The following is a 24,389-nucleotide window of genomic DNA, read 5'->3' as shown; positions in this document are numbered from 1 at the left end:
CCCCTCCAACTTGAAAGTGTATTATGGGCCACTCCTCATGACCCCAGTGCAGTTCTTTCTGCCCACGGGTCCTGTCCCCAGGCTTTAATAAAATCACCTTTTGCACCAAAGACGTCTCAAGAATTCTTTCTTGGCTATTGGCTTCGAACCCTAACGTTCTTTCCTACATCAATACCAGAGATTCACTTCTTACATCCTAAAGATTTGCCTGCCTAGAGGGGACAAACTATTGTTTGGCATACATTTCATCTTTCTTCTCCTTTGAAATATAAGTCCCCTCTTTTGAAATTCTAAATCCTACCTCCTCCTTCTTAAGTCACAGTGACATGTAAGCTTCAATCACCTGTCTTTGACCCTCATGTCTTTCAGGTTCCCATAATTAAGAAATTGTTTTCTCTTGTGAAACTGTCTTACATCATTTTAATTACTAGACTGGCCAAAGAGTTGAGAATGGAGGAAGAAAAACAAGTTTTCCTCTCCTAACATTCATTCTGTTGTATAAACTGACCTCCCTGCTTCATATCCAGAATTGAACGTGAAGACAGAGTTGGGGATAAAGAGGAACAGTAGTTTTATTGCTTTGCCAGCAAAGGACGCTGCAGCAGGTCAGGGTCTTCAAAACTGCAAGCCCACCGAGAGGAAGGGGCTCGGGTTTTGTGGGGAAATGCAGGATCTAGCCCGTTTCCACAGGAACTGTGTCTGTGCGTCCAGCCCTGTTCATCACGTTGTCAGGGTGGAAGAAGGTTCCTGACACAAAGAGCTGAGAAGTGAGGAGAAGAGGTTTGTAGAGGAGAAGAGAAAGGTTACTTATTTTGAAATGGCGTCTTGCTGAACCATTAATCTAGCTGCTTTTTTCTTTGTTCGTTAAACTTGATGCTTTTCAGTGGTTTTCATTTCAGTCACCAGGACAACTGTTGTAAGAAGACTTTATATTTTACGGGGAGAAACCACTCAATATATTCTAGAATGGGTAAAATAAAAAGGATAATATCAAATTTTCCTGAGAATGTTGAGAATTAGAATTCTCATATATCGCTGATGGGAAGGTAAAAAGCACGTTCGCTTTGGAAAACTGTGTGGCAGTTACTTATGAAGATAAACATTTACATACTGAAAGGGAGCATTTTGTCACCCTAAAATATGTTTCTTTGGCCTAAGCATTATTTTAGGCTGGTTATTTTATTTAAAAATTTTTTTTTCTTAAAAGATTTTATTTATTTATTTGACAGAGAGAGACACAGCGAGAGAAGGAACACAAGCAGGGGGAGTGGGAGAGGGAGAAGCAGGCTTCCTGCTGAGCGGGGAGCCCCAGGCGGGGCTCGATTCCAGGGCCCTGCGATCCTGATCCGAGCCAAAGGCAGACGCTTAACTACTGAGCCACCCAGGTGCTCGTAGGCTGGTTATTTTAAATAAAAGGCAGATAAAGGAAAAGCTCTCAAATCCTGTGTTTACTTTTGAAAGGGACATTTACATTTATTTATTTTTTAAAGAGCCAGGTTTTTTGGGGGTTTTTTTTAGATTTTATTTGACAGAGACACAGCGAGAGAGGGAACACAAGCAGGGGGAGTGGAGGACGGAGAAGTAGGCTTCCCGCCGAGCAGGGAGCCCGATATGGGGCTCAATCCCAGGACCCCGGGATCATGACCTGAGCCAAAGGCAGACGCTTAACGACTGAGCCACCCAGGCGCCCCGGGACATTTGCATTTATAAGGGAAAGCTCCATTTGTAAGGCGTCTCCCTCTGTGTAGCAGAAAGAGGGAGAATGTGTTAATCATCAGAAACTCTGATCAGTGGAGAAGGCATGGATTTAATCTGGACACAACCACATCCTTGGTTACCATGCTTTGCCTGGTCACCTCCCCAGTTACTTCCCAGTAGGATCACGTGTGGAGTTTCCAAAAGGATTATATCTGGTGGCTTCGCCCTCAGATTCTGTCCATTGATTTGGGTGGAAACAACAGTGTTGTGTTAATTAAGGGCTCCAGGTGATTTTCAGTGAAGCCAGGGGTAAGCACGAAGCCTTCAGGTTATTTTATGAGAGTTGAGAGCAGGCTTTGGCTCAAGGAGAGGTTAACAGGGTCTGCCACATGAGTCAGGGAGGCTTAGGTTCATGAAGCACAAGGTTCCTAGGCTGTAGCTGAATTTGTGGGTGGCTGTGGGAGGGGATTTCCTCCCCCCACCCCACCCCTGGAAAGCCATTAAGGAAAAGTCAGGGATTGGTCTCCAAGTAGGAGCTCAGAGTTTCTGAATAGCTCCTGATGCAAAGGACTAGGAAGCTGGGCCTTTTCTGCATTTCAAAGTCTTGCCTGCAGGTTAGCAGTTTCAGGTGGAGAAGCTCTGTTGGTGATTTTAAGGGGATTTTTCTCCTAATGAGGCTGTGATTTCTCCACAGACATCTTGTGAGAAAGAAAACTGGAGGTCGAGGTGAAAGAAGAAATGACCAGTTCTCAGGTAAGCCTGGTGTCCCGGGAGAGACTGTGTCATCTTTTTCTCCGTAGATTCCTTGCATTTAGAAATTTCAAATGTTATGGGGTGGCTGGGTATGGACACTGGGGAGGGTATGTGCTATGGTGAGCGCTGTGATTTGTGTAAGACTGATGAATCCCAGACCTGTAGCCCTGAAACAAATAATACATTATGTGTTAATAAAAAAAGAAAGAAATTGCAAATGTTGATTCCTCTAGTTTGATGTTTCTCCCTTATGTTTTCACCTATTTTTAAGATCTTTTCAGAAGTGATACTCAAGGTTAGGTCTTCAGAATACTCTATATCCCAGAGCCTTCTCGCCTGTGTCTCCAACCTGGCTTCCAATAGGGCATCAACAGTTGTCACTTTGGATTAAAGTCCTGCAAGTATTGGAAACTATTCCCTTGGTGGCAGATCCAGAGGGGAAGGCGTTGAGTCCAAGATTCCTGTTGTTGATGAGGTCCGGTGCTGGGAAATCAGGGAGGGAAAACATTTCTCATTTAGGTCCCGTCTGGATGCTTGATCAGCTCTATGTAGCCCAGGAGTAAGAAAATGCACCAATATACCATCCCAGATGGGTATGAGGTCCAGAATAACTGGGAAAGTTATATTCTAAAAAAAGGGGGTGGGAGAGTCTTGGTCTTTAGAATGTGAAAAAGATATTCTTTTCAAACACACTAGAGGTTCCCCCGGCTGTCTCAGTCGGCTAAGCTTGGACTGTTGATTTCAGCTCAGGTCGGGATCTCAGGGTCCTAGAACGGTATCCCGCTTCTGGTGCTGTGCTCAGAGGGGAGTCAGCTTGAGATTTCTTTCTCCCTCTCCTTCTGCCCCTGCCCATCTCCTCTAAAATAGAAAAAAGTCTTGGGCCCCAGGGTGGCTCGATCGGTTAAGAGTCTCCCTTCTGCCTTGAGCTCAGGTCTTGATCCCAGGGTTCTGGGATCCAGCCCCACACCGGCTCCCCGATGGACGGGGAGCCTGCTTCTCCCTCTCCTTCTCCCTGCCGCTCTGCCTCCTTGTGCTCTCTCTCTCTTTCACATAAAAAAATACAATCATTTTTAAAAAAATTTTATTTCTTTGTCAGAAAAAGAGTGAGAGCGAGCACAAGCAGGGGGAAGTGCAGGCAGAGGGTGAAGCAAGCTTCCTGCTGAGCAAGGATTCCCCATGCGGGGTGTGATCCCAGGACCTTGGGGTCATGGCCTGAGCCAAAGGCTGATGCCCAACTCACTGAGCCACCCAGGCGTTCCAATAAATACAATCTTTAAAAAGAACAAAATATAGATCTTTAAAAATCAAAATAAAAAAATGAAATAAACTAGCTATTACAGCACATGGACTCTGTGGTGTCTCAGTCAGATGGGAGCCCCAAACGTGGCTCAGTGATTGGGTGGAAGCCAGTCAAGCGGGCACGGAAAAGAATTCACCTAAGGCCGAGCAAAGGATATAAAAGTTTATGGAATACACTGCAAAAGAGCACCAGGCAGGAGAGCAGAGGATAGGCTGCAAGGAGCACTGGGTGGGGGGTTTTCTTTTTTTTAAAGATTTTATTTATTTGACAGAGAGAGATACAGCGAGAGAGGGAACACAAGCAGGGGGAGTGGGAGACGGAGAAGCAGGCTTCCCGCGGAGCAGGGAGCCCGATGCGGGACTGGATCCCAGGACACTGGGATCATGACCTGAGCCAAAGGCAGACGCTTAATGACTGAGCCACCCACTCGCCCCCAGGGTGGGGGGTTATGGCGACAGATGGAACTTTCCCTTTTTTGGTCTATGTCCCTGGTTGTCAGAATCCCATTGGTTAGTTAGGGCCTATGGCTACTGTGAGGTGGGTTGGGCCTGCCCAAACCCAGCCAAGGGGTCGCTGTGGGCCCTTTCTCCATCCCTTTGCTCAAGCCTGCTTGCCTAAAAGCAGCCTGTACAGAAACTGTAGGTGATTGGATTGTGTGTATATGTATATCCACTGTATTTTCATAATTAGATTTATATTCTGAATTACTGTTTTCAGACCACAAGAAATACCAGTGATGGTGTGTCCTTGATGTGCCTTAGGGACTGATACCAATTTCTTTCCGTGCAGCTGCTGTTAACTTCTTTTATTGGCTTGGTGGTCACTGCCAAATCCCTCCCCTGTAATGTTCATATTTTCCCTCTTGTCATTTGTAAGGAACATAATATACTGAGCAATATGCAGAAACTATCACATTTCAGATGTAAACTTCTTTGTTCTGAGTTTCTCGCCAGAAAACATTTTCATATTTGAGAGAGAGAGAGAGCGCGCGAGAGCACATGGGTGAGGAAAGGGGGAAGAGGGAGAAGCAGATTCCGCACTGAGTGGGGAGCCGAACTCAGGGCTCTATGCCAGGAGCCTGGGATCATGACCTGAGCTGAAGAGAGACCCTTAGCCAACTCAGCCATCCAGGTGCCCCTTGCTTGTAGTTTCTGATGAGGAGAACAAAGTCAAAAGAAGTGTGGACGAAATTAAATTTCCTTCAACTTCCAATCCGTTGATAAATACCTGAGATAGGCAGAGTATGACATTTCTCAGGAATTCACAACTGCCTCATGTTAATGTTTTGTTGGAAGCAAAAACAGCCTTAGCTGGACAATAGCCAGACCTCCAGGATCCTGTCATTCCTCTTGAACATAGGAAAATCCCTTTGGAAATGTCCTCTATCTCTACCACCAAATAGATGGTGGCCATCATCCTTCAAGCATATGGTCCACTGAAAAATACCTGAAGGTCTCATGACTAAAGTGTTACTAGACAGTAAGTGACCTCCTCATAACACCAGCTAGGCCCTCATGGTCCTGGAAACTTGCTTCCAAATTCCTGAGAGCCTTGTGCTATCCCTCACCCCCTCCGCACTTGAAAGCATATAATCAGTCACTGCTCACAACTTCAGTTCAGCTCTTTCTACCCACGGGTCCTCTCCCCGAACTTTAAGACTACATTTTTTGCACCACAGCTGCCTCAACAGTTCTTTCTCCATCATTCACTCCTGAACCCCAACATTTCCATCAGAAATGTCTCAAGAATTCTTTCTTCACCATTGGCTCCGCTCTCACATCCCAACAGTTTGCACCGACAAGGAGGGCGCTCTATCCTATATTTGTAAGGAACATAATATACTGAGCAATATGCAGAAACTATCACATTTCAGATGTAAACTTCTTTGTTCTGAGTTTCTCGCCAGAAAACATTTTCATATTTGAGAGAGAGAGAGAGCGCGCGAGAGCACATGGGTGAGGAAAGGGGGAAGAGGGAGAAGCAGATTCCGCACTGAGTGGGGAGCCGAACTCAGTGGCTACACAACGTCTTTGTAGTTGATAGAGTTGACTTCTGGGAGCGAAACTTTCCAGTCCGTCAGCCCTCCATCCCATAGGTTTTTCTTTTACTCCGCACTCACGTCACAGAGAAGGAAACGTCAGGTCTGGTTCTGGGTGGTGACATTAACTCCCTCTTTCATCTTAGGGACCATTGTGAACTCTGCCAGTGGCCACTTGGTAACTGTGGTATTTATTGCAGGGACTGCTGACATTCAGGGATGTGGCCATCGAATTCTCCCAGGAGGAGTGGGGATGCCTGAACCTCGTTCAGCGGGAATTGTACAGGGATGTGATGTTAGAGAACTACGGACACCTCCTCTTCCTGGGTGAGGATGACTCCTTCCAAATTTCCTAAAGCCCACTCTGGGATTTCTTCCCTCCTGTGTAGACTGTCTCTTGGAAGATTCCTCTTTGAATGATTGGAATTCAGATCGAGGCAGAAAGGGAAATAAGTAGAGGTTTCTGATGGAGTGAAACACCTTCATGGTGTTTCCTTTTCAGCCTTAGCTTCCCCTTCCTCAAAGCAACATCATCACTTCCATATATGAGTGGCAATTCTAAACACTTAGCGGCATAGAATGGTACTGCTCACATCTTAAACTGACATTTCCAGTTCTTATGTCTACTACTTGGAAGTGGAGATTAGGATGTGAACATTGGAAATGCTTCCTGTGTGTGTGTGTGTGTGTGTGTTAAGATGTTACTTATTTATTTGACAGAGACAGAAAGCGAGAGCAGGAACACAAGCAGGGGGAGTGGGAGAGGGAGAAGCAGGCTTCCCGCCGAGCAGGGAGCCCGATGTGGGACTCGATCCCAGGACCCTGGGATCATGACCTGCGCGGAAGGCTCAGCTTAACGACTGAGCCACCCAGGCGCCCCTCCTGTGTGCTCTAAAGGGACTGTTGGGCAACAGCTTTTGGGAAACCATTTTCTAGAATTCTACAATATCCTCTCTTCTGTACTGAACACAATCCTGATGGAAAGTTAGAATCTACAGCAATACTCATTTTCCTTTTTCCTCATAAACAGGTCTGATTCTGTCAAAGCCAGACCTGATGATGTTTTTGGAGCAAGAGAAGCAGCTCTGGGATGTGAAGAGAAAGGAGACAGTAGCCTTTCATCCAGGTAGGTGGGAATGAATGAGGCAGATGACAGGGGAGGTCCAAAACTGAAGGAGGAAGGTAGGTGTGGTTTGAGTAGCTCTCCTTGAATGAAAATCAGTTGGAGACGCCCAGTTTTATTTCTCTCTCTCTCACAAAGAGACATCTGCTAGCCAACATTCTCATGCTCTTACATTCTCTAGGGATTCTCCTTCAGCTCCAGTGATGGTCCATCACATCCACAGGGAGGGCCAGGGGACTCTCCTGGGAGCGGGAGATCCTCCATAGCCTGAGAGCTTCTCCATAGCTGTGAGGGCCCTGGGAAAATCCTCCTATTTCTGAGGAATTCTATGCTAAGCCCTTGGTAAATTCTATTTTTCCTCATGGGAGAAGTAGGTCAGGGTAGTTGTATGCACATTGGGGTTTGGTGGAGAAATTCCGGGAATACTTGAGACAGATATCTAATGTTTTCTGGTTTATGCTTTCCAATGTTACGGAGGCTTTAATCTTAATCTTGTAAAATTGAGACTCAGTAACTTCATCAGATAACAAAGCACCTCCCTAAAATGAGAAAATGTACTCTTTTATTTCCCTTCAAAAGTTCATTCTTTTTCATATTAACTAATATAGAAGTTTCCACTCTATGAGTTCCATTCCTCAATGGTGAAATAATGTAATGTCTCTATTTGTTTCCTAGATTTCCAACATAAATAATGCTATTGTGGAACTAGCACATTTAGAACTCAGAACTTGTAGCCTTAATAAAGTTTCAATGATTACCTTATTTTTTTTATTTTTATTTTTTAAAGATTTATTTATTTGACAGAGAGAGACACAGCGAGAGAGGGAACTCAAGCAGGGGGAGTGGGGGAGGGAGAAGCAGGCTCCCCGCGGAGCAGGGAGCCCGATGCGGGGCTCGATCCCAGGACCCTGGGACCATGACCTGAGCCGAAGGCAGACGCTTAACGACTGAGCCACCAGGCGCCCCTGATTACCTTATTTTTTAATAATAGCATCATTTTATAATTCTGTCTTATATGAAGTTCTTGTGACTTTCTCATGTGTCTTTTCACTTTCTAATTAGTTAATATGAGATTTTTAAAAGATTTTATTTATTAGTGCGAGACAGAGCGAGTGAGAGAGAATGAGCAGGGGAAAGGCAAAAGGAGAGGGAGAAGCAGACTCCCTGCTGAGCAGGGAGCCCAATGTGGGGCTGGATCCCAGAACCCTGAGTTCCTGACCTGAGCCGAAGGCAGACGCTTAACCAACTGAGCCACCCAGGCATCCCAAACCCCATATTTCAAAAGTCGTTTTGTTCAGTAATGTAATTTTACTTCATGGGAATTTAATGATTAGGATTTTCTTTTTCTTTTTTTTTTAAAGATTTTATTTATTTATTTGACAGAGAGAGACACAGCGAGAGAGGGAACACAAGCAGGGGGAGTGGCAGAGGGAGAAGCAGGCTTCCCGCGGAGCAGGGAGCCCGATGCGGGGCTTGATCCCAGGAACTTAGTACCATGACCTGAGCTGAAGGCAGACGCTTAATGACTGAGCCACCCAGGCACCCTACATCTTTTAGTTGTGTCTTGCAATCATACCCTAGGTGTGTTGGCAAAGACAGGCAAAGAAGATTCTTGGCATAGAGTGATATGGGAAGAGGTGGAAGCAGTGGCCCTGAGTATTTATACTTAATGAATGACTGGGAAGGGGATGGGGGTAGTGAAGGACAGGAAGGATGTTATGCTGGGAATAACCCAATACGGACAGTTACCCATAATGAAATCTATTTTATTTAACATTTTTTTTAATTTATTTTTAAAATTTTATTATGTTTTTCAGCATACATTACATCATTAGTTTTTGATATAGTGTTCCATATTCATTGGTTGTGTATAACACCCAATGCTCCATTCAATATGTGCCCTCTTTTAATACCCACCACCAGGCTAACCCATCCCCCCGCCCACCTCCCCTCTAAAACCCTCAGTTTGTTTCTCAGAATCCATAGTCTCTCATGGTTCGTCTCCCCCTCCGATTTCTCCCCTTCATTTTTCCCTTCCTACTATCTTCTTTTTCTTTTTCTTTTTTTTTGACATATAATGTATTATTTGTTTCAGAGGTACAGGTCTGTGATTCATCAGTCTTACACAACTCACAGCACTCACCATAGCATATACCCTCCCCAGTGTCTATCACCCAGGCACCCCATCCCTCCCACCCCACACCACTCCAACAAACCTGTTTGTTTCCTGAGATTAAGAATTCCTCCTATCACTGAGATCATATGATACATGTCTTTCTCTGATTGACTTGTTTCATGTAGCATAATACCCTCTACTTCCATCCACGTCGTGGCAAATGGCAAGATTTTGGTTTTTTTTGGTTTTTTTGTTTTTGTTTTTTTTTTTAACGGCTGCATAGTAGTCCATTGTATATCTATACCACATCTTCTTTATCCATTCATCTACCCATAATGAAATCTTACTGCCAGAAGAGATCAAGGATATAAATCATTTGGGGGAAAACCCCACCTAAGTCACTTATATTCGTAGAACGATGTCTTTGAACCCAAGGACCCAAATCCACTTTTTAAAACATGAATTTTCTGGAAGGACATCTGGTAATCGTGGCGAGTCACCTAGTCCATACTGAAAGTAATCCTTCAAACCACTTTAAATAATTTATTTTTAGTTATTTGACAGAGCAAGACACAGTGAGAGAAGGAACACGGGCAGGGGGAGTGGGAGAGGGAGAAGCAGGCTTCCCGCTGAGGAGGGAGCCCGACGCGGGGCTGCATCCCAGGACCATGGGATCATGACCTGAGCCGAAGGCAGACGCTTATCGACTAAGCCATCCAGGCGCCCCAAGAACAGTCTTTATAAAGGCTAAAACATAAAGGACATAAATAATTGGTAAACTGTAATGGAAAACAAATCTAAATAACATCAGAGAATTCACAACAGAAGTGAAAACCACTTTTCAGACATGATTACTTTTTTTTTTTTTTTTTTTTAAGATTTTATTTATTTATTCATGAGAGACAGAGAGAGAGACAGAGGCAGAGGGAGAAGCAGGCTCCCCGCAGAGCAGGGAGCCCGATGCGGGACTCGATCCCAGGACTCTGGGATCATGACCTGAGCCGAAGGCAGACGCTTAACCGACTGAGCCACCCAGGCGTCCCTACTTTTCTTTTTTTAAAGATTTTATTTATTTGAGAGACAGCCCATGTGCGGGGGGAGGGGCAGAGGGAGAGGGAAAAGCAAACCACTCCCCTCCTGCTGAGCAGGGAGCCCAATGCATTGCTGGGTTGGATCCCAGGACCCTAAGATTATGACCTGAGCTGAAGGCAGGCACTTAACCAACTGGGCTACCTGGGCACCCCTCAGATGTGATTCTTAATCAGAATCTTTATTATAGAGAGAAAACACTAGATCAATTTACATTTTAGCTATGGACAATGTAGGAATGAGGGGAGCTAACCCCTCCACAGTTGAAAATTTCTGTGTATCTTTTGAGTCCCCAAAACAAAACCATACCTACTTTTTTTTTTTTAAAGATGTTATTTATTTATTTTGACAGAGAGAGAGAGACAGTGAGAGAGGGAACACAAGCACGGGGAGGGGCAGAGGGAGAAGCAGGCTTCCCGCCGAGCAGGGAGCCCATGTGGGACTTGATCCCAGGACCCTGAGATCATGACCTGAGCCGAAGGCAGACACTTAACGACTGAGCCACTCAGGCGCCCTAACCATACCTACTTTTGCATGGAAATAGCCTCTTGCTGACCAGAAGCCTTACCTAGATCGTGAACAGTCATCGCATTCTTTGTATGTGGTCTGTAATATATACCTTATTTTTATAATGAAGTAATTTGAGGAAATAAAATATTAAGGCAATCATAATGAAGAGAAAACACATTTACAGGAGTGCAGTGTATTTATCAAAACAAACTCATCTGTGTATATAAATGGACCCTTACTGATCAAAAGCATGTTATTCAATGGTTAACTGTGTTTGTTAATATATCTGAAAGGATCCAGGCGGAGATGGATATCTAGAGATGGATAATTATTTTCAGTGTGTTTCTTTTTTTTTTTTTGACTATATTTGAGATTTTCTACATGCAAATGGATGTCAAAAGAAAGCCATAGTAACAAAACTTTTATCAGATAAACCAGCCCTTTATCTTTTGGTATTGTGTATATCCTGCTTTGGTATCAGGGTAAGGCTGACCTCATAGAATGGTTTTGAGTGTATTTCTCTATTCCAGTATTTGTTTTTGTTTTTGTTTTTTTTAAAGATTTTATTTATTTGACAGAGAGACACAGCGAGAGAGGGAACACAAGCAGGGGGAGTGGGAGAGGGAGAAGCAGGCTCCCCGCGGAGCAAGGAACCCGATGCGGGGCTCGATCCCAGGACCCTGGGATCATGACCTGAGCCGAAGGCAGACGCTTAACGACTGAGCCACCCAGGCACCCCTCTATTCCAGTATTTGTAAGATTTTTTTTTTTGCTAAGATTTTGAAAAAGGTTGTCATGAGTGATTTTTTTTTTTTTAATATTTTATTTATTTATTTGACAGGGAGAGAGACAGCGAGAGAGGGAATACAAGCAGGGGGAGTGGGAGAGGGAGAAGCAGGCTTCCCGTGGAGCAGGGAGCCCCGACGTGGGGCTAAATCCCAGGACTCTGGGATCATGACCCGAGCCGAAGGCAGACGCTTAACGACTGAGCCACCCAGGCGCCCCTCATGAGTGATTTTTTTTTTTTAAGATTTTATTTATTTGTGAGAGAGAGAATGAGAGACAGAGAGCATGAGAGGGAGGAGGGTTAGAGGGAGAAGCAGGCTCTCTGCTGAGCAAGGAGCCCAATGCGGGACTCGATCCTGGGACTCCAGGATCATGACCTGAGCCGAAGGCAGTTGCTTAACCAACTGAGCCACCCAGGCGCCCATGAGTGATTTTTTTTAAATGTTTGTTTCTTTTTCTTGTACTGAACCATGGCTGACCATCTAATGTCCAGGGGTACTACTTGACAACTGCTAACTGAACAAAGTCACTACAAATATAATGATAAGCCATAGCTACAGAATTCTCAAGGACTATTATTATAAAATTTATAAAATTTTACCCTATATGTTTCTCCTGTTCTTGTGAGCATAGAGAACACAAGCAGAGTTTCATGGTTTGGATATGCACAGAATGCGATGTGTTATATGAAGCTAAAGATAGATTTTGGAGTAACATAACTAACTAGGAGGAAGCACAAAAATATTATAGATTCATAATAGGAATAGTTTTCCCTATATTGTATTGAATTTATGTTTCCTACATCTCCTGTATCTTGGTTTGAGACTCTCCCCATGCAAATCGTCTCTTATATACCTGGTATTACTCCTGTAGGATCCACTCTGTGTTCCTTATCCCAGTGTTCATGAACTGTTGCTTACCTACCTTGATCAGAGATTTTAAGAATAGTTTCCATGGAATGACATGGTATTCAAAATTTAATTTAAATATGGGGGTAATTCTCTAGGGAGCATATTAAATTCCATGTAGTTTAATTGATACACTTCACTCTTTCCTTTGCTATTGGAGAAGTAAGATTTCTTTATTTACTGTTCTTTTCCCTTCTTGGAAGTGACATCATCCAAGTTGCTCACTTTACTGTAACCGTTTGATTAGGTGAAAACCTGGAGACTTCATGAGTCTTTTTTTTTTTTTTTTTAACATTTATTTGAAGGAAACAAAGATGGGACAGGGCTGGGTGCTGAGTAGATGTTCTAGCTTAGGAAGAAAGCAGTCTTCTATTAGGAGTGGTCGTGCATCCCAACATAAGAGATGGAACCTGTCTAGGTTTAAGCATGGGCATGAATTCTTCATGTGGGGAGAGGACCCCTGTCCAAGGCTATACTCCTGACTCTGAATCTAGAAAGATAAATGGTACTTGTTTTCTTTCTAAATCCTCTCCAGTTCTTCTGACTCCTCATCTCCATTCCAGTGATGTAGGCTTCACAGCTGACCTTCCCTCCTGTGTTATGGAAAGCCCATTGTCACTGCTCTCCCCATCCCCACCTAAGCCAGACAGGGTCTTGCAGGGCCTTAGGAGTAGCTTGGAACTTTCTAATTCAATGGTAAATGGTTGATAACAGGATCACTTGAGGCCATATCTGAGAGACTATGGACTGTGAGAAACAAACTGAGGGTTCTATAGGGGAGGGGGCTGGGAGGGTGGGTTAGCCTGATGATGGGTATTAAAGAGGGCACGTTCTGCATGGAGCACTGGGTGTTATACACAATGAATCATGGAACATTACATCAAAAACTAATGATGTAGTGAATGGTGATAACATAATAAAAAAAAAAAGCCTGTGTGCATTTGAAAATTGGAAGTATCTGTCTGACCCTAATTTTCATTGGAATACTGCAGAATTGCTCACTCTTGTTTCTATACCTTCTTTACTGAAATGGAATGAAGGCAAGTTTGAGTGGTTTTATTCTCAGTCATCAGGATGTAGCCAACTGTTTGGCATTCCTTCTAGAGGTATCGTGGGACCTTGGTAGCTTCCGGTTTAAAACATATGCGATCATTTTGGATGTAAACTTATTCTCCTATGAGCACAGAGGGCTAGACCTATATCCATTGACATCTATGGACTCCTGAGTGCTTTCCAAACCTATGCTGGCAACTCTGGTTAGCTGGCCGAGAGTCACCAAAATTTGGCAGGACTGAAGGGTATTCTCTGTTGCTGGGCAGTACCATACGCGAGGCTCTGAGACTGCCCAGATTCACTGATCAGGCTCCCTGCTCATGCAGGGCAAGAGGTTATGCTCAATACTTGGTCAGTGCTACCGGCTTGGTTTTCTCCCCATAGTCCTATAAGAGAGGCTCTGTGGTTGTCCAGGGTCTTTGTTGAGGCTTCCTAGTGGGGCAGGAAGGGAAGCTATGCTCAGGAATGGGAAGTGACTTAGACCTTGCATACCTACCCAGACAGAGAACATAGAATTTTCTAGTTCAAACTATCAGCTGGACACCCAAGTCAGTCACAGCTGCTGACAAATCTCCTTAACCAGGTAGGTTCATCTCAGCTCTGCAAGTGGGCAGATTCCCGGGGATCTCTGATTCGGTGTGACTGGAAGGTGGAACGCTGTCTGGTCCAGCAGTTCTTTTTTTTTTTTTTAAGATTTTATTTATTTATTTGAGACAGAGAGAATGAGAGACAGAGAGCATGAGAGGGAGGAGGGTCAGAGGGAGAAGCAGACTCCCTGCCGAGCAGGGAGCCCGATGTGGGACTCGATCCCAGGACTCCAGGATCATGACCTGAGCCGAAGGCAGTTGCTTAACCAACTGAGCCACCCAGGCGCCCCTGGTCCAGCAGTTCTAAGATCTGAGCACTGGTTGCTGTAAGCCCTACCCACTTTCTCCATGTCTGTGTGATCCCCAGGGTCCAGCACCACAGATTCCCCCAGGGATCCCTATGAGGTGAGATGTCATTGGACCACCCAGGAAGTGGCTGGCCATTTGGGGAAAGCTGGATGTCCACTGTAGGCTCTCTTTTTCATGGTAGAACAATTGGAGTTTGTGCTGGTCCCTCCTAGTTGGGCACTGTGCTGGCCCAGGGAAGGTGCATTGTGATCAATGTGAAATTGCTTCTCTTACCCTTTTTTTTTTTTTTTAAGATTTTATTTATTTATTTGACACGGAGAGAGAGGGCAGAAGCAGGGGTAACATCAGGCAGGAGAGAAGCAGACTCCCTGCTGAGCAGGGAGCCCGATGCGCGGCTTGATCCCAGGACCCTGGAATCATGACCTGAGCCGAAGGCAGATGCTTAACAACTGAACCACCAAGGCACCCCTACACAAGTCATTTCTTGATATCGATTCACATCGCCAAGATCTTGGAGTGGACTGCTCCTTTGATCTATCTCTATGTTATCCTGGCTCTAGTGACGTTTAGTAATCTCCCAGGAACACACACTCAATGTCAGTTTTTTGTTTTTAAAGATTTTATTTATTTATTTGACAAAGACACAGCAAGAGAGGGAACACAAGCAGGGACAGTGGGATAGGGAGAGGCGGGCTTCCCGCGGAGCAGGGAGCCTGATGTGGGGCTCGATCCCAGGACCCTGGGATCATGACCTGAGCCGAAGGCAGATTCCTAACGACTGAGCCACCCAGGCGCCCTTGGGTGAAAGATTTCTGCCATGATTTTGGATGCACACTTCTTTGTTAGGTTTACAGAGTGGCTAGGGATGTTTCTGTGGTGGTACAATGTGCATCTGGATGTCTTCCAGACCTTTACAATTGGCTCTGTGGCCAGTGGTTGGAAGGATCTTAAAGTCAAACCTTCCAGGTACATTGAGTTTGTCATTTACACTGCATGTAACTGCATATCACTGCCAAATGAGTAGCAAAAGATCATTAAGGAAAATGTATTGGTTACTGTTGTGGATATCTAAACCAAAACATACATGTGCCTTATACAGTATTGTTATTATTCCTTAAAATCATACAGTGACCTCATGATCTGCACTAGCATTTCCTTGACTGACATTTTAGTTATATTGTCATTCCACTCATGTTTATGTATAAAAATGCTTGGGAATATAGTGATAGCATCTTGCTCTTGGGTAGAGGACAGATGTGCCTTTTGTACAAGAAAACAGATGTCTCTTTCCATGGCAAAAGGTTTGGGCAGATATGCTAGATGTTCCTTGAAGATACTGGGGTTTCCTATGCTCAGAGTCTCACAGATAGGACACAAACCCACTGCACGTGCAGCATCTCCCTGGGTCAGTCGGGGGTGGGCAGTTGGCAAGTGAAATTAGTGTGATGAAGGAGTTTATGAAGTTTGCTGTGTCAGGAGCCATAAGATCCTTGGACTTTGACCTGGGAACCTCCTGTCTTCTGCCAGGATTGGAAAAATGTTACAGGACAACAGACCACATTATAGAATGTGTGTAATCTTGGAATTTGTATCGTTCTTGAGATTATCGATGGACTTTATTCAAAAGAAAATAGATATTCATGGGTCTCTTCTCTTGTTTGTTCATTTACTTTGTGGTTTTGACTATACACATAAGTGAATATGTATGGTATTTGTCTTTCTCTGATTTATTTCACATAGCATAACACCTCCTAGGTCAAACCACGTTGTCACAAATGACAAGACACAATGAAAAAAGCAGAAACAGACCCATAAATACAATGAATAATCTGATTGTTACCAGTGTGGAATGGAGAAGGATGATGGGCCAAAAGAGGAAATGGGAATGGGCAGGACAGGCTTCCAGTGGTGGAATAAGAAGTCACGGGGATGAAAGAATACAGGGAACACGTTTAATGGTATTATGATAATATTTTATGGTGCCAGATGGTAGCTACTTGTGGTGAGCACAGTAGAACCTATACTTATGAAATCCCCGTGTTGTACATCGGAACTAATGGAACATTGTCTGTCAAGTATACTTTATTTATTTATTTATTTTAAAGATTTTATTTATTTGACAGAGACACAATGAGAGAGGGAACACAAGCAGGGGGAGTGGGAGAGGGAGAAGCAGGCTTCCGCCGAGCAGGGAGCCCGATGCGGGGCTCGATCCCAGGACCCTGGGACCATGACCTGAGCCGAAGGCAGTCGCTTAACGACTGAGCCACCCAGGCGCCCTGTCAAGTATACTTAAATAGAAAAGAAAGCGAAATAGTTACCGATAAGCATATCCCCATATACGTTAAAACTAGTTTCTTAAGAAGTTGCAGGTAAAGAAAGCTATCCTACTCTCCAAAACAAACTAATGCTAAGTATTCATAGGAGGATAAAGTTCTAGGAAAGCAAATTGATCTTTATCTCAGGGGAGATAAAGGTTCGTTGTTGTAGAAAGGAAAGGACAGGGGAAAGAGGAGAGTCTGCCCAGCAGGGTGAAGAAGTGAATAGAAAGACTTAGAAGAGCCTGTGGTCTTCATTGGCTGAGCATCCCAGAAGGTACATGGAAGAACAATCATTTCTGTGAGAGCTTCTTAAGTCCATTTCCCTGCAGGGTGCTCTCTCTCATCTTTCACCAATGAAGAATGTGTAATAATGGCCAGAGGTCACATGAAGGCTTTTGTGTATAAGTGGATTCTTTACTTTTTTTTTTTTAAGATTATTTATTTATTTATTAGAGAGAGAGACAGCGAGAGGGAACACAGCAGGGGGAGTGGGAGAGGGAGAAGCAGGCCTCCTGCGGAGCAGGGAGGCCGATGCGGAGCTCAATCCCAGGACCCTGGGATCATGACCTGAGCTGAAGGCGGATGCTTAATGACTGAGCCACCCAGGCGCCCCTATAAGTGGATTCTTCTGGGAGTACCACAAAGTGCAACCAAGTTTTATATCTGTGCTCATTTTAGGCAAAGTCAGTTTTTAGGAGGAAGCCTAAGTTGAAACACAAGTGATCCTGTACCCTGAAGCCATGGGAATTTAGTAAAATATAGGGAAAACTTGATATTTATAAAGGCCACGGATTCAGTGGGGTCCAAGCTAAGAAATCCAGCCTAGCAACCAGAGGCAGATTGCACCTGCATTACTTGTCAAAGAGGGACCTATTTCCATGAATATGTTGGCATGGTGGTTTGAAGAAGGATAAATAAAAGGAGGTCCAGAGAAGAGTGACTGGTCAAGTTTGTCATTCAGGGGTGGAGTTGGCTTGAAAGAAGGGTCAAGGGAGGGAAGGACTCCATGCTCACCTCTATCCTCTTCCCCCTGTGTAGGAACCTTTTGAAACTCTTCATCTGCTATTCAGGCCTGGAATTCTGTTTGAAGTATACAGTGTTAATGTTTGACATCAGTTGCCCACGTGTGAAATGTGGAAACTCAGACCCCACCCAAATATCCACATCAGAATATGAATTTTACCAAGATCTTCAGTTCATTGTCATACACATTAAGATTGAAGTACACCTCTAGCTCTCCTACACTTTTCCATTATTCTACTCCTGTCTTCATGTGTATAGGACATTATTTTGATAACTGCCTTGTTGTATGCCTTAAATCAGGAAATGTGCTCTTCATTTCCCAGATTATTTTGGGTACGGTTTATCCCGTGACGTCTATGTAAAATTAGGGTGCATTTTGATCTTTCTGCAAAAATGGCATTGGAATTTTGGTAGAGATTTCACTATTCTGTAGATCTCGGCAAGTTTATTGTGTTTCAAGTATTCCAGTGAAAGAACTTGGATGTGTTTCCAACTTATTCCTTCTTTTGATTCCTGCACAATATTTTATACTTTTCATCATTTCAGGTTTGACCTCTACCATTATGTTAAATTGGAAGCATTTTGGGGGGGGTTGATGTTGCTCTAAATGTATGATGTCTCTGTTTCGGGAATTGTTCTTTGTTGTACAGAAACAGAACTAATTTTTATGTGTTGGGTTTGTGTACCAACTTTGTAAAATCCATATGAGTTTTTTTTGTTGTTTTTTTGTTTTTGTTTTTTTTAAGATTTTATTTATTTATTTGACAGAGAGAGCACAAGTAGGCAGAGTGGCAGGCAGAGGGAGAGGGAGAAGCAGGCTCTCCGCTGAGCAGGGAGCCGGATGTGGGGCTCGATCCCAGGACCCCAGGATCATGACCTGAGCCGAAGGCAGCCGCTTAACCGACTGAGCCACCCAGGCGCCCCAAATCCATGAGTTTTAACAGCATTGTAACAATAAGGATTCTCCAGGAGAAGAAATGGCAGTGGAGGAGGAGGATTCTAGACTCATCACATACCCTGAACACCACGAGATAACTATCAGATCATCCTAAATACCCCAGAAATTGGGCTGAAGACTGACAGGACAAACTCCCAAAGAAAAGGAGAGAAGAGGCAACATTGAAGATGGCAGATAGTTTGGAGACATGGTTTAGGGAGAAAAGGAGTATATCGCTGTGGAGGGCAGCGAATTGTGGTTGGACAGAAAGTAGCATGACAGAGGAGCTCACAGGGGAACGCATAAGGAGAAGGTTTCCCCAAAGCCATTGGCTTGGAAAGGGAGAGGGGATAAATTTCACGAGTTCATGGAACTCGCATGTCTTAAAGCCTGAAGTTTTAATGGTCAGCAGGTTTGGATGAGATAGTCAAGAGGGCACTGTGCTCCTGGAGAGAAGGCAGGCAAACAACCTGGAGGCAGACAACGGGGAAACAGCCATCTAAAGAACACCTGGGGCACATGGTGGGGAGAATATTCAGTAGTCTAGGAGCACTTTCCTGAGAGGAAACATTCAGTGAGATGTGTCTCCAAGAACATGGGAGTTGGATGGCACCATTTTCCTCTTCCAGCCTGTAGCATAAACACAGAGCCCCACTCAGTGAGGACACCGGCTCTCTGCCTTGCTTGCACCAAGCCTCACCCCCCTGTGATCTGATGGGACTGCTCTTCTCAGTGAGGCTTGCCTCAGGCTCAGCAAGGTGGGCCCCTGCCCACATCACATCTCCTGAGCAGAGAGTTCTATAGGGCATCAGCTCTGGTAGGCTTGATGTCAGGTCAACTTTGACAAGCAGGCCAGAGCTCACCTAGTTAAAACTGGCCACATTCAGGCCAGGCACCAAACACTGCCCATAGCAGGCAAGGAGAGTCTCTACAGACCACTGGCCTGAAGGATATAGTAGGACCCATCACTGGCTTTTCTAACACACACAAGAAGGTAGAGACTTAGACAAAATGCCAAGATGAAAGAATTTATCCCAAACAAAAAAGCAGATAAGGCCAAGGCTAGAGGTATAATGGAAACAGATGGGAGTAACGTGCTTGATGGAGAATTAAGGCAACAATCATAAGGATACTCAAAGGGTTGAGAAAAGAATAGAACTTTATCACAGAGATAAGAGTTAAAAAATAATTGGGGTGCTTGGGCACTCACTTGGTTAAGCCACTGACTCTTGGTTTCTGCTCAGGTCTTGATCTGAGGGTCCTGTGATCCGCCTCAAGTCAGGCTCTGCACTCAGTGTGATGACTGCTTGCGATTCCCTCTCTCCCTCTCCCTCTGCAGATCCCATTCATACTCTTGAGATCTCTCTCTCTCTCTCTCTCAAATATATAAATCTTTTAAAAAAATCAAACAGATGAACAATGCAATAAGCGAGAATAGAAACATGCTTGATGTAAAGAGTAGGCTGGAAAAAGCGGAAGAATGACTTTGTCATATAGAAGGTGAAATAAAGGAAAATACTGAGTCTGAGCAAAAGAGGGAGGGAGAAGAATCATGCAACGCAGTATTTGATTTAGGGAACTCATTGACTCCATCAAATGTAGTAATATTCCTAGGTCTTGGGCTTTTCTATGTTGGGAGAGTATTGATTCCAGATTGAACGTTCATTCTTATGGGTCTAAGGAGATTTCCCATTTCTTTGGTTCAAGGTTCCTAATTCAGTCTTAATAACTTGTCTATTTTTGGGAATTAATCTGCTTTTTTTCTAAATTACCTTATTCGTTAGTATATAATGGTTTATGTAGTTAAACCATCACCAGTTTATTTGTTTTGTTGGTTAAAATTGACATTACTTTCAGTGTTCTATTAGTGTTAATCTGATATCTATTTTATTTATTTCAGATTTTTCTTCATTATTTCATTCCTCTACTAAATTTCATCTAAGTTTCTTCCTTTTCTAGTTCTTCTGTTGGAAGTTGTTTATTCCAACATTTATCTTTATACTGTATAATAAAAAAATTGAAAATGGGAAGTCTAGTAGGGAAAAACTTGCAGAAATAATACAAACAATGACAAAAAACAGTAAAAAAAATTAAAATTAGTTTTTTTAGGGATTTCTATAATCATGTCATCTGTGAACAGAGATAATTTTACTGTTTTTCTTTTTTTTTTTTTAAAGATTTTATTTATTTATTCATGAGAGACAGAGAGAGAGGGAGAAGCAGAGGGAGAAGCAGGCTCCCAAGGAACAGGGAGCCTGATGTGGTACTCGATCCCAGGACCCTGGGATCATGACCTGAGCCGAAGGCAGACGCTTAACCATCTGAGCCACCCAGGCGCCCTACTGTTTCTTTTTCAATTTGGATTCTTTTTATGTATTTTTGGATGCATAATTGTTCTGTCTAGAATGTCCAGTACTGTATTCAAAGACAGTGGTGTGGTCACTTCTTTATCTTGTTTCTGATCATACAGGAGAAGCTAGCAGTCTTTTACTATTGAATAGGTTAGATTTCAGCTTTTCCTACATCTGTGGTGTTCATTAGGTTGAGGGGTTTCCTTCTCTCTGTACCTATGGTGATTTTAACATGACATGTTGTCCAATGTGCCCATATTTGTATTCTGTCTCATTTAACATGATCGTGTCATTTTTAATCTTCATTCTATTAATGTGGAGTCTTCAAAAAATGGTTTTCCATATGTTGGAACACCCTTAATTCCAGGATGATTTCCTACTTGATTATCTTATAAAATGGAAAAATGTGGTTTTGATTCAGTTTGCTCTATTATTGTGGACTTTGAGTGAATATTCCTCACAGGTAGTAATTTTTAACCTTCTTTACTTGTAGAGTCTTCTTCTGGCTTGGATAACCTGGTAATGCTGGTACCCCAGAGAGAGTGTTTTGCTGATTTTTCTTATCTTCACTCCTTAGAAATGTTTGAGGAGATTTGAAGTACTTTCTCCTTAACTGTCTGTTTGAATATCCAACTAATTCATTTGGCACACGATTTTTTTTTTAAATAAAGATTTTATTTATTTGACAGAGAGAGACACAGCGAGAGAGGGAACACAAGCAGGGCGAGTGGGAGAGGGAGAAGCAGGCTTCCCGCGGAGCAGCCCCGATGCGGGGCTTAATCCCAGGACCCTGGGATCATGACCTGAGCCCAAGGCAGACACTTAAGGACCGAGCTACCCAGGCGCCCTAAGACTTTTCTTTGTTGGGAGTTTTTGTTCGTTTGTTTTTGTTTTTATTCCTCTTTCATTCTGCTTTGTGGTTGTAGATCATTTTTTATCTTTTTTATATTTCTGAATGATGGAGTCTAAATTGGTTATACCTTTTTTGAAATTTATACTCCTCTTTTGGTATCAGTTTGTGGGCACTGATTATCCATCATTGCCTTATAATTACTTTTATTCCTATGGTCAGTTATACTGTGTCTGCTTTCACTTCTTCATCTCTCATTTTAGTTGGTCTTTTCTCTTTTATTCTTTTAATTTAGTTACGGGCTGTCAATATTGTTGATCTTTCCTGACAAATACTCTTCCTATGGTTGATACATTCCTATTTTTACTATATCCTATTTGGTTCATTTCACTTTTCTGTTTATCTTTTATTTTTTTTAAGATTTTTTAATTTATTTGACAGAGACCCCATTAGAGAGGGAACACAAGCAGGGGGAGTGGGAGAGGGAGAAGCAGGCTTCCCGCGGAGCAGGGAGCCCGATGCAGGGCTCAATCCCAGGACCCTGTGATCACGACCTGAGCCGAAGGCAAATGTTTAACGACTGAGCCACCCACGCGCCCCTCACTTTTCTGCTTAAATATCCATCCTTCTACTAATTTTGTGCTCATGTGACACTTTTCCTGATTATTAGAGATATAGGAAAGTGATTTGTGCTACATCGTGACAATAACACAGAATTATCTATTGAGATATGTGGTCAGTACGTTGTATGCAGTGTTATGTGTCCATGGAGGGATAAAGTCCTGATGATTCCTTCTCAGCCATCTTTCTGACATTGTCTGATTGACTTGAATATTCTATCGTAGAAGTCCTTAGTATATTCATCTGAAAATAGTAAGTGCAATGGTTTTACTTTTATTTGATATCTTTCAGCTTCATCATCACATGACACCCAGAGTTTCCTGCTAAAGCCAAGCATAGAAGGTTCTTTCCAAAAAGTATCAATGCATAGATATCAAGATAGTGCTGTTGAGATTTTGCACTTAAGTACAGACTGGGACAATGATGGGGGGAGTGAAGGGCATCAAAGATTTCCTGGAGGCTATACCCAAACCAACGCAGTTGCCCTTAATAAGAATCTCACTGCCCCAAATGGTGAAGGAAATAAAACATTGTGGAAAACCTCCCTTTTTAAGTCAACTCTTTCTGCAAAGCATTGTGTTTCTGTAAGCAAAAGCTCCAATCAAATATTCAAACATACATATTTGTGGACAGACCATTTGGAAAATCTGGAAAGTTACCTAGTCCATGCTGAAAATAATGATTTGAACCATTTTGAAGATAGAATTGGCTTGACCTTTCAGTCAAATATTTCTGATAATCAGAGATTTAGAAATGAAGAACGAAGTGCTAAGTCAGATCCGTATGAGAGGTGCTTCACTGAGGAGTCAACCCTACAGAATTACCAGAGCCTTTTCAATGGAGACAGAATTGCTCAATGCAGTGAATCTGAGAAAACATTTAACCAGGGTTCCAATGTTCATAGATGTGTGAGGACTTGGTTTCCAGAGAACCATTATGGATGTCATAAATGTGGGGAAGGCTTTAATCAAAGCTCTAACCTTACTATACACAAGAGCCTCCCTTTGGGAGATCATCCTCATAAATATAATAAATGTGGGAAAGCTCTTAAGCAGTCCTCCAGTATTGGTGATCATCAGAGAATTCATGAGGGAAAAAACCCATTCAGATGCAATAAACCAGGGACCATGTTTAGTCAGTCAACAAGGCTAAATATAAATAAGATAATCCCTGGGGGAGAGAAAACTTCCATTTTTAAGGAATGTGGCAAATCCGTTGACTGCCACTCAACACCATCTCAACATCAGCAAATGCATACTGGAGAGAAAATATTCAAATGGGAAGAATGTGATAAAACCTTGAAGGACAGTTCATCAATAAATGGACATAGGCAAATCCATACTGGAGAGAAACTTTACAAATGTCAAGAATGTGGCAAAGCCTTTAAATGGCCCTCAAAACTTATTCGACATCACAAAATCCATACTGGAGAGAAATCTTACAAATGTCAAGATTCTGGAAAGGCCTTTAACCAGCAGTCACACCTCACTCAACATCACAGATTTGATACTGGAGAGAAACCTTACAAATGTAAAGAATGTGCCAAAGCCTTTAAATCCTGCTCAACCCTGACTGAACATCACCGAATGCATATTGGAGAGAAACCTTATAAATGTAAAGAATGTGGAAAGACCTTTAAGAAGCACTCAGTCCTTACTTATCATCACAGAATTCATACAGGAGAGAAACCTTACAAATGTCAAGTATGTGGCAAGGCCTTTAATTGGCCCTCGAACTTTAGTGAACATCACAGAATTCATAGTGGAGAGAAACCTTACAAATGTCAAGAGTGTGGAAAGGCCTTTAACCGGCACTCCCACCTCACTCGACATCACAGACTTCATACTGCAGAGAAAACTTACAAATGTAAAGAATGTTCCAAAGCCTTTAAATCATGTTCAACCCTGACCGAACATCTCCAAATGCATACTGGAAAGAAATTTTACAAATGTCAAGAATGTGGAAAGCTCTTTAACAGACTCTCAACCCTTACTCAGCATCACAGAATTCATACAG

General features: G+C 43.1%; 1 protein-coding gene across 3 annotated transcripts in view; it reads left to right on the top strand.

Annotated features, from left to right (window-relative positions):
* Positions 1-6,638: 6,638 nt before the first annotated feature.
* The window catches only part of LOC117997779 (zinc finger protein 345-like), a 62,293-nt gene continuing 44,542 nt past the window's right edge, over positions 6,639-24,389 (top strand). Inside the window, exons 1-2 of one of the 3 annotated variants that reach the window (XM_034986138.1) lie at positions 6,639-6,915; positions 22,665-24,372. In XM_034986138.1, coding sequence (XP_034842029.1) covers positions 6,846-6,915; positions 22,665-24,372 — 1,778 coding nt within the window. In that variant the 5' untranslated portion in view covers positions 6,639-6,845. Of the gene's footprint in view, positions 6,916-22,664 lie in introns of all 3 variants that reach the window. The other 2 variants (XM_034986139.1, XR_004675882.1) reach the window with 2 other exon arrangements.

This window comes from Mirounga leonina, unplaced genomic scaffold (assembly GCF_011800145.1).
Source record: "Mirounga leonina isolate KUSES-001 unplaced genomic scaffold, KU_Mleo_1.0 Mir_376, whole genome shotgun sequence".
Taxonomy (NCBI): Eukaryota; Metazoa; Chordata; class Mammalia; order Carnivora; family Phocidae; genus Mirounga; species Mirounga leonina.
The sequence above is the reverse complement of the archived record's forward strand: the minus strand, read 5'-3'. Positions and strand labels throughout refer to the sequence as shown.